The 16,364-nt window shown below is 36.2% G+C and overlaps 1 protein-coding gene across 2 annotated transcripts in view; it reads right to left on the minus strand.

The window, feature by feature from the left end:
* Positions 1-14,715, minus strand: part of rhebl1 (Ras homolog, mTORC1 binding like 1) — a 30,640-nt gene extending 15,925 nt beyond the window's left edge. The window contains exon 1 of one of the 2 annotated variants that reach the window (XM_039747234.1): positions 14,287-14,715. In XM_039747234.1, the coding sequence (XP_039603168.1) occupies positions 14,287-14,338 (52 nt within the window). In that variant the 5' untranslated portion in view covers positions 14,339-14,715. Of the gene's footprint in view, positions 1-13,894; positions 14,089-14,286 lie in introns of those variants that run through there. The other variant, XM_039747235.1, reaches the window with a different exon arrangement.
* Positions 14,716-16,364: the final 1,649 nt, after the last annotated feature.

Consider the following 16,364-nt stretch of genomic DNA (forward strand, 5'->3'; position numbering starts at 1 on the left):
CATTTAATGTAATTGAATACCCAAGTAATTGCATTCTATTACCACTGTTATTTATAAGTATGACTCATCAAAAAAAAAAAATAAAGAACAACATGATAAATGACTGTGGTACAACACATTTGGGGTTCATGGCAGTGCATGTTTTTTAAAAAAAAAAAAAAAAACAAAACCAGTGGGCTCAGGCTCAGGGTGGGCATAGGTGCACAGAGTAGAATGGACAAGCAGCCGTTGGATGCTGATGAGGGAACTGGCATGCTTTTCAGCTGATTTTCTCATTATCACTCTGGTGTGCATAATTAGGCACCTGCTTCCACTGAAGTATAAAACCAGCAGGAATGGGTCAGAGAACAGTGAACAAGCAAAAGGAGAAGTTCATACATTAAGTGAAAAAAAGAAAAGCAGAACTGTTGTATTGCCAGTGTGGAGCCAAGTGGTTGGGAAGTGGCCCATAGATGAGCAAGGAGGCATGTCCAATGCCTTCCTTCCTTCCTTGGCCAATACCCACCATTGTAAAGCAGCGGTGCAGGCAAGAATTTATAGAAAGTGCTCAACTTTAGAACACAATTTCACAAGACAAATACATATATCATGTTTTGACTTGAAAAAATACCAACTATATTAGAGGTATCTGCCAGGCATTCTCAGTACACCCTCACTGCCCCTTTGGGCCTGTCATGTCCACTCAGCAAATGCTAGGTCTATATGAGCCAGTTTATCACCAAGTGCTAATTAGATGAGCTCAGCACCTCTTTCATCATAGACCAGAACATAAAGCATCAGGTAAAATAACACAACTACAAAGCCCACCTTTTGAATGCAGATGCACTATCGGGTACACTAATGAGCAACCTTGTATTTAAACATGATTCTTGTTATGAACAATCCATGATTACCACCAAAATCTAATAACAATGTACCAAGGAAAGCTAGCTAGTTTTTTTTTTTTTTTTTTATAAAATTAACTAATCACAGCATAGTTATATTTTTAACACATTCTGATTTAGTATAGCGCTGAAGGGTGGCGACATGCTGCAGGGTGGTCAGAAATTAAATTTTCATTGTGCTCTGTACACATGAAAATACTACTTCAACTAGAACTATAATTTCTACATTTACTGACCCATGCTAGGCAATCCTTCCATTGACACAACTCCAGATATCTCAGGCCTTCACAAATTTGAGTACTGACATGTGTCAATAGGCTATCCAATTTCAAACACTTAATCCACTTTTTAAGTGCAGTAAATGCAAAAACAGTTATTTTTTTCCTCTCTGCAAATTTAAATCACACTGAGGTGACTCTTGCCCATCAGCAAAAATTCAAAATATTTGGCACACTTTCCAAGTATTTCCACATTCACCTGGTATGTACCTTCAGGGGAAACAGCACAGGAGGAGAGACCATTTCATTTGTGGACTATAGTTTTAATATACTAGTATAGAGGCAATACAGCACATAGAGGGGAACTGGACTATATCTAGCCAGATCCATTACTGAAACAGAGAAGTCATGTTGTACACCTCAAATGCCTCACTGTCTAAAATATCTGGATGTATCTCAAAAATATCTTCAAAACTCATATACAAAGCTTTATAATTATTTCGGTGACACTTTCGTTTAGGTAATGTAAAAATGCATCTACAGTATTTACTCATGCTTAACAAGACCTTAAAAAAGAGACTTATTTTGGTGTTCATAACACCTGGGCCGGGTTTATGCTTCACGCAACGTGTGCGCCTGTGGACACTACTGCTACACAAGCGTTGTACTGTTTATACTTGTGCGCATACTTTACGTAAATCTGGAAGATTCCACCATGTGGCAGTGCAAGATATCATTAAGGTAAGAAAGCATTCGGCTTCTCTATGTTGTGAATTGCCCAAAACACCCATTAAATTCTGAGAACACCTGCCACAATATCTCTGAAAAGGATGTATGTTTAATGATTACAACCATCAATCGAAGGATGCACCCATTCCAGCAAGCATCAGGCGCAAGACAGAAGCAATCCCTGAACAGGGCATCAGCTTATTGCAAAATGAATACAAGCACACACATACACTAGTGTCATTTTAGCACCATCAAATCCCGAAACCTGCATATTTTTGGAAGGAAACTGGAGCATATTGTGGAAACCTACCAGGAAAACATGCAAGCTCCAGGCAGGAAATACCAGGGATGTGACTCCCTGAGAGGCCCCCACATGTGTAATTATTAGTAGTATTCATTATTTAAATTAAGTTAACTATCTATAAAATGTAATATTCATAGTTTAATGCATTTCATCACAAAAGTGATATCAAGTATAAATCTAAGGATTCTAAATGTGCAGAGAGCTGGAAAATCATAAATTTAATGTGTTCTGTTTGGGGATTGCTGCTTGCCGCTGCTGTTAATGCAGGTGGATGCCCCAGAAACACATATTTATTAACAACTGGGTCGGTTTTAAGATTACAATTATGATGGTCTACTACTTCAATGATAAAATAAACTACGGGATTAAAGTGGGTATTTCAAAATTTAAGCCAAAATTTCCACTTTAATCACAAAATAAACTTTTCACTATGTCCCAAACTTTTTTTTCTCTATGGCTGAAATACACCGCCGTACATTCTGATGCAGTTGTGAAGGTGGCCAAAAAAAAAAAAAAAAGGCACAGAAGACCTGTTAGAACCTCAGAAAAGAGGAACAAGCATCACATGCCATTTGAAATACACATGTGAATAAACATGTTGCACACCTCATGCTATTATTTTTACTGACAGCCAGCAGCAGAGGGGCTCATTGAGCTGCCCTAACATAGTAAAGATCCAGACTGACAGACAAGATGAGCGAATTCTGCTACCCACATCGTTGCAGCTGGAAGTACGTACTCTACATTCTGTTTTGTTCATAATCAAGCTGAGCAATGACTACTGAGAGCATTAGAGTGGAGCTCCCACCTTTGCAAAACAAAAACCCAATAAAAATGGGCCTCATCTGCTTATTTTGTTCTGCAGGCTTTCACATTTGCATATTTGATTGAAGTATAAAGTCTCTGGCATGTTTTGTATCACTGAATAACCATTTAACTTATAAGAGACGTACAGGTGCCTGTAAAAGTTAATTTAACATATGTGGCAGTACAATTGTGCAGTTATTAACACTGCTGCCTCTTTGACTGTGTAGGGTTTGCACTTTTTATCAAAGTCTGAGTGAGTGTATGTTCTGTTATTTGGCGACTCTAAATTGGTCCAGAACATGCATGTTCATGTTCTGCAAGGTTTGGCTGATCCATGCAGGGTTGGTTCCTGCTTTATGCTAACTAGAAAACGAATACAGGTGGAATTCCATTTATATAAAATTCATGGGGCCATAGAAATATTCTGTTGCAACGAAAATTTTATTATATTAAATATGGGGAAAATACATATCCTACTGTGACCAGCAGAGTAAAGACAGCTCAATAGCTGCTCTGCTGCGTCTGGTAAACAGTAAACGGGGCAAAGTAACTGGTAGTCCTCTGCAGGATCTGGCTTACCGTGTAACATGCTTGTCACACAATGTGTAGAACTTTTAACACCGGGCTTTGACCTGATCTTGATTCTGGGCTGCTGGTGTTGTTCTACTCTGAAGATGGGAGCTAAAGCAGGACGATTACGGTGTGCTTCAATGCTGAATTAACATCTCCTATTTTGAATAAACTATTGAGACTGTATCTCCCTTCTCTATACAGTAATAAAGTACCCATATTTTCCTTGGAAACCTGGACTCACATTTCTGTTTCTCATGCAACTAACTCTGTGATCCAAGCTGGACAAAACCTGTACAAAAAAAAAAAAAAAACTCTTCTTAAACTGAAAAAATATTTTATTTGAAAATGAGCCATTAGATGCAACTTTTTTTTTTTACAGAAATACAGGTATGAATACAGAATGAACGTGATTTTTTTTTACAGAAATACAAATGCACATTTTTGGTTAAAAGAACGTTTGTTATACTGAAATTTATATTTTTCTAGAATGAAATCTGTTAAACATGATGTTGTATGAATGTTTGTCCAACAAAATACTTTTAGTTGCCCACAAGTTTGTTATACTGAAAATGTTGTTACTTCAGTAGATGGATTCCATGAGGATTTTCAAAACTGCACTCTCTAGCCTGCATGCTATAAACTAATCTCTCGTGTTTACTGCAGTTCATTCAAAATACTTGTACTAATTACTAAATACGAGCATAATTTAACCGTCGCACATTTACTATTAATACATTGAAGGCCAAAAATATAGAACCAAAGAAAACATTACATATACTGTATTTCTAGAATAAATGTTTTCAAAATAAGATAAAACTTATGGGTGACAAAACTTCTGTTAATTTCCCACTGGTAGAGTAGCTTCTTCTCAATAGATATTTCCTGCCTTTAACTGAAGAGCATATTTATTCAGCTTCTAAGCAAACAGTGATTTATACAAGGCGGCTATCTTTTCTTGCTTCCTAACAACAAATGATTTTATATTTTGTAATTCTCTGCATTAAACAGGTTTAGATAATACATGGATCGATGAATGGATTTTCATTTTTTCTTAATGCTTTAAGTATTAAGAAATATTAATTCCGCTCTAAATAAAATATGACACTTCTGCCCCTTAAGGACAAAATAACCATAATAATCATAGGGATTAATGATATTATCTGATTTTAACTATAAACTCTACACATAAGGGCTATGAATGTTTTTTTTTTTTTTTTTAGAACATTATAACCATTTTGACAAAAATAGACCATTTAGCTCAACAATGATTGTCAATCCTAGTCAAATTATTTCTCTAAAATAACACTGAGACAGGTTTTATATGTCCTTAAAGTTAAAGCGGGTCTAGCACAATACTTGCTTGATAACACTTATTACATAGATCCAGTTTAAATTTGAAGAAAAACTTTAAATTGTGTGAAAGTTACCTTTAATAACTTTTCCTTGTTTAAAAGCTAATTTGAAATTAAAAGTTTAAGATTCACTGCATTGATTTCCTTTCCAGATTTAAGTCATATCACCACTTAAATGTAAAAGGTTCAACTCTTTCAATATTTTCTCATAGCTCACATCTTTTTAAATTGATTTGGAAGGGTAGCTATTTTAGCTGCCATTTTTATAAACACTATAGTATTTTTAAAGACATGCAAAGTCCTGTGAAGACAGTTTTCTTCCTCCACGGTTCTGGCAAGCAATACAGAAATACTACCACTCTCACTACTAGATCCACAGACATGTCAAAAGGCTATTCAACTTTTGCATGCAATGACAACTGAATGAGCGTACTTGGTGTGCGTTCTTGTATATACACTGATCAGCCGCATTAAAACCACGGACATGTGAAGTGAATAGCATTATTTCATTACAATAGCACTTGTCAAGGGGTGGACTATACAGTATCAGGCAACAAGTAAACAATCAGCTCTTGAAGGTGATGTGCTGGAAGCAGGAAAAATGGGAAAGCAAAAGGATCTGAGCAACTTTGACAAGGGCCACATTTTAATGCCTAAATGACTGGATGAGTGTATCTCCAAAACAGCAGGTCTTGTGGGATGTTTCCAGTATGCAGTGATTAGTACCTACCAAAAGAGATCCAAGGAGGGATAATCACTAAACCAGTAAGAAGGTCATGAGCACCTAAATTGTGTGTATGGAGCAAAGGTAGCCCGTCTGGTTCAGTCCAACAGAAGAGCTACTGTAGCACATATTGCTGAAAAACGTACCGTGGGCCATGAGAGAAAGGTGTCAAAAAAACACATAGCTTGGCTCAGAGTCAGCAAACTGATCCTTGTTCACCACATATAATAAGCACACAAGTGTCAGAACTGGAGCATGGAGCAATGGAAGAATGTGGCCTAATCAGATTAATTACACTTTCTTTTCGATCATGCTGATGACTTGGTAAGTGTGTTTTATTTAAATGGGGAAGAGATGGCACGAGGATGCAATATGGGAAGAAGTCAAGTTGATGAAAGCAGTGAAGTTCTTGGGCAATGTTCAGCTGAGAAACATTGGGTCCTGGCATTCATACCACTGTTACTTTGACATGTAACACCTATCTAAACATTGTTGCAGACCATGTACACCACTTCATGGCAATGCTATTCCTTGATGGCAGTGGCCTCTTTCAGCAGAATAATGTTCCCTGCCACATTATAAAAACTGTTCAGAAATGGTTTAAGGAGCATGAAAGAGTTTGAGGTGTTGACTCCAAATTCCTCAGCAAACCTGAACTTTAAGTGAAAGCCCTATATTAATTTATGCAATCACAACTAAGAATAATGAATGAAAGTGGAAGTTTGCAAACATTTTCCCAATTAGGAACTGCTACTCAAAACTGATGAGAAGTTTCATTCATCTGTGTTCCTCAATTCTGGCCATGACTATCAACTGTGCATAGTGTTTTTCAGTTAAAAATAACAGCCACAATCTAACAAATCAGTTTGATAAATGTTTTAAACAATGTTTGCGTAACTCATAAATTAAAAAATGTAAGAAGCCAGCAAAACTTTGTGGAATATAATAACAAGATGACCATGATAACTTACTATGGACTGAAGCACACAAAAATAGAATCTACTAGCAACTTTCACAAAACTGGAAAAAAACTGGGGGGAAGCAGAATTTGAGCAGCAACAGCAAACTGTCAAGTACTAATAAAGTGAAATACATGTCAACTTTCTAAACACCTCTAACAGGAAATAATCTCTTAAGCAGGCCTTGGCCTTCATTTCCACTCTGCAACTCCAGGTAAATTAAGTGAGCAGTCCTTTCACAAAATTTTTCATCTATATTTGCTGAATTAAGCATGTTATAGTGTGTGTAGTTTACTAGTGTCTTTCTTCTTACTGCAATTGCAATCAAATAAACAATGTAAAAAACATATTGTTCAAGAATTTGTAGTTTTGCATGTATTTTCTCTCTATTATAAAAAGAAATCCTGGAAAGCAAAAACAAGGTGACAATATGTGATCTTCTCGGAAGTTCTCGGCAGACATTTAAAAGACCCGCGAGACAAAAGAGACTTGCCACGGAGGGCCTCGCGGGGACTGTAAACATGAGACTTGGTGCCAAGAGTTTGTCCCAGGGCCGTCTCGCAGGGACGTGGAACATGAGATTCTTGAAAGAAATGCCCTACTGACAAAAGATATAAAAGCACAGTCAGTCGCAGTAAAAGCACGTAGTGCACACAGAACATGTGCTCTCAGCACATACTGTGCATCTGGAAAGTATTCACAGCGCATCACTTTTTCCACATTTTGTTATGTTACAACCTTATTCCAAAATGGATTAAATTATTTTTTTCCTCAGACTTCTACATACAACACCCCGTAATGACAATGCAAAAAATGTTTACTTGAGGTTTTTGCAAATTTATTAAAAATAAAAAAGTGAGAAATCACATGTACATACAGTACAGTAAGTATTCACAGCCTTTCCTCAATACTTTGTTGATGCACCTTTGGCAGCAATTACAGCCTCAAGTCTTTTTGAATATGATGCCACAAGCCTGGCACACCTATCCTTGGCCAGTTTCGTCGGTGCACAGCCATTTTAAGATCTCTCCAGAGATGTTCAATCGGATTCAAGTCTGGGCTCTGGCTGGGCCACTCAAGGACATTCACAGAGTTGTCCTGAATCCACTCCTTTGATATCTTGGCTGTGTGCTTAGGGTCGTTGTCCTGCTGAAAGATGAACCGTCGCCCCAGTCTGAGGTCAAGAGCGCTCTGAAGCAGGTTTTCATCCAGGATGTCTCTGTACATTGCTGTAGTCATCTTTCCCTTTATCCTGACTAGTCTCCCAGTTCCTGCCGCTGAAAAACATCCCCACAGCATGATGCTGCCACCACCATGCTTCACTGTAGGAATGGTATTGGTCTGGTGATGAGCGGTGCCTGGTTTCCTCCAAACATGACGCCTGGCATTCACACCAAAGAGTTCAATCTTTGTCTCATCAGACCAGAGAATTTTGTTTCTCATGGTCTGAGAGTCCTTCAGGTGCCTTTTGGCAAACTCCAGGCAGGCTGCCATGTGCCTTTTACTAAGGAGTGGCTTCCGTCTGGCCACTCTACTATACAGGCCTGATTGGTGGTTTGCTGCAGAGACGGCTGTCCTTCTGGAAGGTTCTCCTCTCCACAGAGGACCTCTGGAGCTCTGACAGAGTGACCATCGGGTTCTTGGTCACCTCCCTGACTAAGGCCCTTCTCCCCCGATCGCTCAGTTTAGATGGCCGGCCAGCTCTAGGAAGACTCCTGGTGGTTTTGAACTTCTTCCACTTACGGATGATGGAAGCCACTGCGCTCATTGGAACCTTCAATGCAGCAGAAATTTTTCTGTAACCTTCACCAGATTTGTGCCACGAGACAATCCTATCTCGGAGGTCTACAGACAATTCCTTTGACTTCATGCTTGGTTTGTGCTCCGACATGAACTGTCAACTGTGGGACCTTATATAGACAGGTATGTGCCTTTCCAAATCATGTCCAATCAACTGAATTTACCACAGGTGGACTCCAATTAAGCTGCAGAAACATCTCAAGGATGATCAGGGGAAACAGGGTGCACCTGAGCTCAATTTTGAGCTTCATTACAAAGGCTGTGAATACTTATGTACATGTGCTTTCTCAATTTTTTTATTTTTAATAAAATTTGCAAAAATCTCAAGTAAACTTTTTTCACGCTGTCATTATGGGGTGTTGTGTGTAGAATTCTGAGGAAAAAAATGAATTTAATCCATTTTGGAATAAGGCTGTAACATAACAAAATGTGGAAAAAGTGATGTGCTGTGAATACTTTCCGCATGCGCTGTATAAAGCCTATAAAGACAATATGGAGAATAGAGACCCAAAGGCAGTGGAGAGAACAAAAGGCAGATAAGGGATTATGAAAGCAGTGTAATTCGAAAGGCTCAAACAAACGATGGTGCGATACACATGCAGAGAAAGGTACAGAATATGAAAGCAGTAAAATTAGAAAGTATTCTAGCGTCCCAGCCAGGTTGAGGGCTTTTTGGTTTTAAGTGGCTGTTCGGTCCGATTGAGGGAGGGCGGAGTACTGCATGGAAGACTGATAGAGGGGTATCGATTGATGCGGTAAGGGGGGGCGAGACGCAGGGGATGAGGGATTAGAGAGGGTGCTTGAAAGTTGTGTTTGGGGTTACGAAGTCAGAAATTGTTCAAGTAAAACTTTTGTGACACTTTATCATGTCAGTCGGTACAGTATCAAAGATATAAAAGATTGCATTACCGTAAACAAAAGGTGATTAATCATCATTACCAGGTGTAATTGAAAAAAAGAGTAGGACAAATCGAGGTCAGAAATAAAAGGCAAAGAGTAGACAACAAAGTCATTCACATTCACATCATTCAATGCACAAAATGTGGATTTACATAATAATGGACCATATGCTATGAGAATCTGTGGTCCCGGAACAGTTAAAGCAACGAAAAGTTGAATTTCAAAGAATACACAATTCGGTCAGGTGTATATTTATGATCACAGAGAAGCGATGCAAATTTTAACAGGCAAAAAGAAAGGTAATGTATATATTCCGAGAATATCATTACACATCAAAGGAGATTGTGATATGCCATTCGTATTAAAATGTTTACAGTGAGAATAGCTTTTGCTATGACAATCAATAAATCATAGGGACAAACATTAGAAAAAGTAGGATTATTTATTAGAGAAACAGAAACAATATTCACTCACAGGCAGTTATACGTTGCATTGTCACAATGCGTCTCCAAAAAATATTGTTTAATGAAGCTTTTAAGTAAAAGTGCAAATAATGAAATTGAAACAACTCCAAAGGGAAAAAAAAATGTATATCTGATTAACCAAAGACAGGGGTTGGCAAGTGAAGCCCCCTAGCATTTAATATAAAAACAACAGATGTAATGGACCAGCAAAACCAAGATTAGGGAATGCGGAGCTACACCATTTATTATGTACCTATCACGTTTTTATTAAGAAAATATACCCTTTTGGTTTAGCATTTCTTAATAAAAGGCTGAAGTTTAACGTAAAAGTATTTTTTTTAATCAATCATGAAACAATTTACTATCATCCATAATATGGCATTATTTTGCATTCAGTAGTGATGTTGCCCAAAAATGCATACTGTTCAAACTGTTGCAACACTACACTTGGACATTTCTAAAAACATTTCAATGCAACCATACAACATGTGAATGAAAGCTAAGCAAGTAAAGTTAAAGTAAAGTTAGGTCTGTAACATGGATAACTATTACATTTTTGCTCTATATTGCTTGCCTGTATCCAAAAAACTATTGAAAGCAATACCAAATAATTGTCATTGCATTTTATCCAACAAAAGACATTGAGTTTAACAAAAAAACAAAAAAAAAAAAAAAAAAAAAGATACACCACCCAGGGTACAAAAAATTGTACCCTCACGTCAGCCAGAAACTAAAAAAAAAATAGTCTGGTTGAATAGAACTATGGAAACATGCCTGAGCAGAATGGTTTATTGTATTGATAAGGAATTTACAAGGAAAAGCAGATGCTTACAACAGCATACTTTCTTCAAGAAAGAATGTGCATATTCTCGAGGATTGAGAGTCTCGATGACCGCCTGGGGCTTGCAGAAGTAGCAAGTTTGCAAGATTATGGATAATGGGATGAATGTTGTGAACAGCTTTGCTTTAAGTGATTGAACCAGACTTCAGAGCTCCGGCCACAGTCTGCACTTAATGAATAGCAAGTATCCCATAATAATCATGCTAAAAGAAAACACTGTGCATACTGTGGTGATTATGCTGTGGTAATATTTTCATATCTTATATAGGTAACAAAAAATGAATGGCATGATAATGCGTAAATAGTTTATAGCGAACTTGAAAAGTATTTAGACAGTGATTTGTCTATTGATTTGACGGTGCTGTATTTGTATTCTAATTCAAAGTAATGCATAACAATAAGAATAATACATTTTATTTAGAGCACCTTTCAAAAAATTCAAGGTCACTGTACAATCAGGTTAAAAAAAATAAAAACATTCAATGACTAGAAAATTTAAACCCCAAATAAAATATCAGATAAAACACCAATAACAGTTACAGTGAATAAGCAATTTTGAACAGATGAGTTTTGAGATTAGCCTGGAATTGGTGAAGGGTAGTCATGTTCCTAAGGTAAGCAGGTAATGAGTTCCATAAGTAAGGTGCCGATCTGCTAAATGCTAGGTATCCCATCGTGACAAGACGTGCTGGTGGATTATTTAAGTTGATGGAAGAAGAGGATCTGAGCATGCGAGAGGGTTTAGTGACTTGTAGGAGCTCAGAGAGATATGTGGGGGTAAGATTATGAATGGCCTTATATGCAAGGACTAAAATTTTGTAGTTGACCCTAAACTTTATTGGCAGCCAATGAAGCTGCTGAATAACGGGAGTGATGTGATCAGAGTAGGGTGTTTTAGTAATTATACGTATTCTAGTATACATTATATAAATGACAAGGAGAGCAGCATAAAACAGGTGCCACCATTTACAAAATTCAGGAGTCTGCAATATAACTGTACAACAGAACTATGAAGTTGTGTTTACATTAACTTTTTAGTCTTATATTAATTTCAATTAAGAATTCATCAAATTCTTCCATGAGAACCTTGAATACCTTGAGGACTGATTGAGGTCATTTATGTTAGGTAGAATGCCTAGAGGGGGCTGGGTGGTCTCGTGGCCTGGAACCACTGCAGATTTTTTTTTTTTCCTCCAGCCGTTTTGATTTTTTTTTTTTTTTGGTTTTTCTGTCCTCCCTGGCCATCGGACCTTACTTTTATTCTATGTTAATTAGTGTTCCCCAATTTTAATTGTTATTTATTTTGTTTTTTATCCTCTTTCTTCATTATTTAAAGCACTTTGAGCTACATTGTTTGTATGAAAATGTGCTATATAAATACATGTTGTTATTATCTGGTTCGATTACACTGTATACATGCACTTTTTGTTTTCATGCTTGATTTGTATTTAACATTTTCCCAACATTTTACATTTTTGAAAGGTTAGTGGTGATGATGACAGGTCTTGCAAAGGTAATATTTGTTTTGAAAGAAAAAAATATGTTACAATTAAATTTTATTAAATATCAACAATTTACTGTATTAGAAAACATTAATACATATTTAATAAATATGCTATATTTTATTTGCCAAAAAAATTTTTAAAGTGTTAATGTGAAATTGTTAAATGCTGAATTAGTTGAAAAAAAAAATGAAAATTTAGTGTTTAACAGATTCACTGCTTAATGATTCTACAGTACTGCGCCCATGCAGAATATAGTACACTATGTACAGTTGGTAAAAATAAATATGCATTTCATCATAGTGTTACTAATTGAAATGAAAAATTGTAATTATAACATCAAGAGTAAGAAGTGTCAATTATTAATTCTGTGGTAATCATGCAGCCCTATCAGAAAAATAAAATACATTATGCTATCATATCTGGAGGCTTCATGCAATGCATTATTAGATAATTCTTCATTTTTATGATAGATTTGATTAATTTGATAGATTAATGTATCCAGTATGTTGAATGTAACTGGACAGAAAAAAAGAAGTGCTTAATAAGATATTTTATAAAGAAGAGGCTATAAAATCTATCAGGTTTACTTGATTAGTTTTCTCGAAAACTTTGTTAGTCTTGAAAATTTGTCATTTTGCTTAACTTCTCACTACATCCACATTTCAATTCCATTTTTTCAATGTGCTGTAATTGTTGTCTTTTAATATATTTTAAAAGATTCTAATATAAATTACATTGTACCTTGTCCTATAACAGTGTTGAGCTGTCACTAAATGTTTGCTTTTTCAAAATGATGTGGGAATTCAGAAACTGAAAATTAAAAAGAACCAAGAGAAACAAAGCCGGAGTGTAAATTTAAAAATTAGCATGTTAAACATTTTAGTTTTTACAAAACTACTGGATTTTTAGAATTTAATAAAACTGGATAAAATTAGTTATTGACTTTCGCTGCATCAAAGAGCCTCTATGCTCAGTCATTATTCAGGGAATGAAAGTAGAGGTGGGTGAACGGTTACAGATACTTGAGGGTCCACATCAGAAAAAGGCTAGACTGGTCTAGTACCACATATTAACTATATAAGTAAGGACAGAGCACTCTTTTATCCCCGTAGACGACTGAATTCCTTTAAAAAGGGTAGTGGCCTCCTACACATGTTCTACATATTCTATGCTTTGGTGTGCTTAAGCCAGTAACATCACTTCAAGAGAAACCCGTTCAAATCAACAAACTAATAAAAAGGGCTCAGTTAATGGAAATACGCTAGTAGCAAAGGAGAAAATTAAAACAAAATCGAGCGCCATTATGAACAATGTTACACATTCTCACGTGACACACGGAGGACTATCGGCAAAGAAATTATTCAGCAAAATTGTGTCAAGAACTGGGACTTATTTATACCGGCGGCAATACGGCGACATGATGCGTGAGTGTAAATGCCGAGCTAAAAATGTTTTCTTTTAACTCTGTCTGGTTAATAATAAGCATAATTCAGTCCATAGTGTATGTTTGTGTATTTATTTATTGAGCTTTTGTAAAAAGCCACATATGACCAGGAGGGCAAATTAAATTCTATCCATCTATGGGAAAAAATGTAACGGATTTTGCTTTCGATTTCGGGCCTGCCAGGCTTTAAAAAAAAAAGCTGCAGAAACTAAAACTGTGGTTAGACTGTGACTATAATCCTGTTCACTATGTTTATGAACGAATTAATGAATGAACTCAGAAACGTCCTCAAAAATGGGACACCTCGTTCCAATGTCTTGCTGAAACTGAAATAGTGGGTGACAAAGCTAATCATCCGCAACAGAATCAAAGTGTATACCAATACCAGACCTTGTGATGAAAAGGGATTCCCGAATCCCATCTGCAGACTTAACAGAACGACAAATCTACAGAGTTTTCAGATATTTTGCCTTCCGGAATCTTGCCGCTTACTTGATGTGAAAAATCTGCGTTTTCCAAATAATCACTTCAATAACTCAGTTAATTCACAAAGGCGCTTATGTGTCCTTGGCACAGGCAGCCTCATCTATAACATCTGAAATGTTATAAAGTCTTTGAAACATGTGGCGGTAATCTCCAAAGCAATCGACACGGGTTGTGGCGACCTCCTTACTTTCAGGAGGTCTCCACGCGAGCAACCAAGATCAGCAAGTCCTCCCTGACTGGGCACGGATCCCACCGCTAAATTAAGCCATTAAATGGAAACTAAACAAAATACTCACCTACTGAACGATATCCCAAAACTGCAATCTTCCTGTGTTTTGGCTGGGGCATTGTGGTAAAAACACACAGTGATTGGAGGTAATAAATACACAATAAATAAATAAAAATGGAAATGAAACTTTTAAGGACACATTAACCCGGCGGAGGGTCACGTGACAACAACAAACTTTTTTTTCTTCCCTTCAGGCCAGTAAATGTGGTCGGAGGCCCAAGACGACCGGTGCCTCCGCTGAGATATTCCGCTGATCCACGGGATTCTCTTTTCAAGAAAATATTTAATGGAACTAAACAAATTCGTTCTGTCTTGCTTTCGTAAAAAATCAATCCGTTTAAATGTCGTTAATTCTTGCTCTCCACAGCCTGTAAGAAACTCACCACGCTCTCGGGCTTTGAGTTGAAAAAAAGCTCGTGCGAAAGTTACGTAGGAGGATACGCGTTGAAGCCCATTCGCGCCCTTGTCACATGGTAAGGATGTCTATTCAAATTACTTGAATTCAAGCAACTTTATTGGCAAATAGGGGTAAGCAAACATAAGGAGCGCAGTGGTGTAAGCCGCTCTATTTCAGGGTGTTCATAAAAAATGTAACGATTTACTTCATGATGTTGAAGTACATAAATAAACAGAATAGTTGCGTCAGATATTTGAAATATTAATATATTCTTCAATTTAAAAGTTTAAAAGTCTAAATATTTTCGATTGTAATAGAAATGTATTTTTAGTCCTATGATAGAGGTCCATAGTAAAGGATTAAAAATAAAAAATATCATTATATTCGTAATCACTGACATTGAAATCGTCTGAAACGAGACCCTACATACTTATGTTCAAAATTTAACATTTCTAACCTTACTTTTATTCTATGTTAATTAGTGTTCCCCAATTTTAATTCTTATTTATTTTGTTTTTTATCCTCTCTCTTCATTATTTAAAGCACTTTGAGCTACATTGTTTGTATGAAAATATGCTATATAAATACATGTTGTTATTATCTGGTTCGATTGCACTGTATACATGCACTTTTTATTTTCATGCTTGATTTGTATTTAACATTTTCCCAACATTTTACATTTTTGAAAGTTTAGTGGTGATGATGACAGGTCTTGCAAAGGTAATATTTGTTTTGAAAGAAAAAATATGTTACAATTAAATTTTATTAAATATCAACAATTTACTGTATTAGAAAACAGTAATACATATTTAATAAATATGCTATATTTTATTTGCCAAAAACATTTTTAAAGTGTTAATGTGAAATTGTTAAATGCTGAATTAGTTGAAAAAAAATGAAAATTTAGTGTTTAACAGATTCACTGCTTAATGATTCTACAGTACTGCGCCCATGCAGAATATAGTACACTATGTACAGTTGGTAAAAATAAATATGCATTTCATCATAGTGTTACTAATTGAAATGAAAAATTGTAATTATAACATCAAGAGTAAGAAGTGTCAATTATTAATTCTGTGGTAATCATGCAGCCCTATCTATCAGAAAAATAAAATACATTATGCTATCATATCTGGAGGCTTCATGCAATTGAAATCGTCCGAAACGAGACCCTACATACTTATGTTCAAAATTTAACATTTCTAACCTTCTGAGAGTATCTTCTGAGAGTAGTTCTTAGAAGTCTATGACCAATGATAAAGAATCAAATATTAAAAAATATATAATATTCATGATCAGCAACCTCAAAACAGCATTAAAAGCACTCCACATGCCTATAGTTCTGAAACCTTTTTGTTTTCAAAGCTTTGTGAAAAACATTCACCGCTCATACCCAATTAGGGGGTGAATCCTTGAGGTTGGTTGATGTGACATGCACAACTTCAGATCCTTCTGATCCTTTTGAGCTGAAGACGCCGATTGGTTTACTCTTTATCATAAGGGTGTCGTTTTCTGCACATGGTTCAAAATGTTGTAAAAGTGAGGATTTTTCTGAACTATAGGGCCAAAAATAGGGGCAAACTCCCAAAACCTTAACATCTTGTGTAACTAAACATCAATACAAGTCAAACAGTATATCATATGTGAAGGTTTTCTCATACTGGTCAGTCAGGAGGCACTGGATAAAA

This window comes from Polypterus senegalus, chromosome 3 (genome assembly GCF_016835505.1).
Source record: "Polypterus senegalus isolate Bchr_013 chromosome 3, ASM1683550v1, whole genome shotgun sequence".
Lineage (NCBI taxonomy): Eukaryota > Metazoa > Chordata > Cladistia > Polypteriformes > Polypteridae > Polypterus > Polypterus senegalus.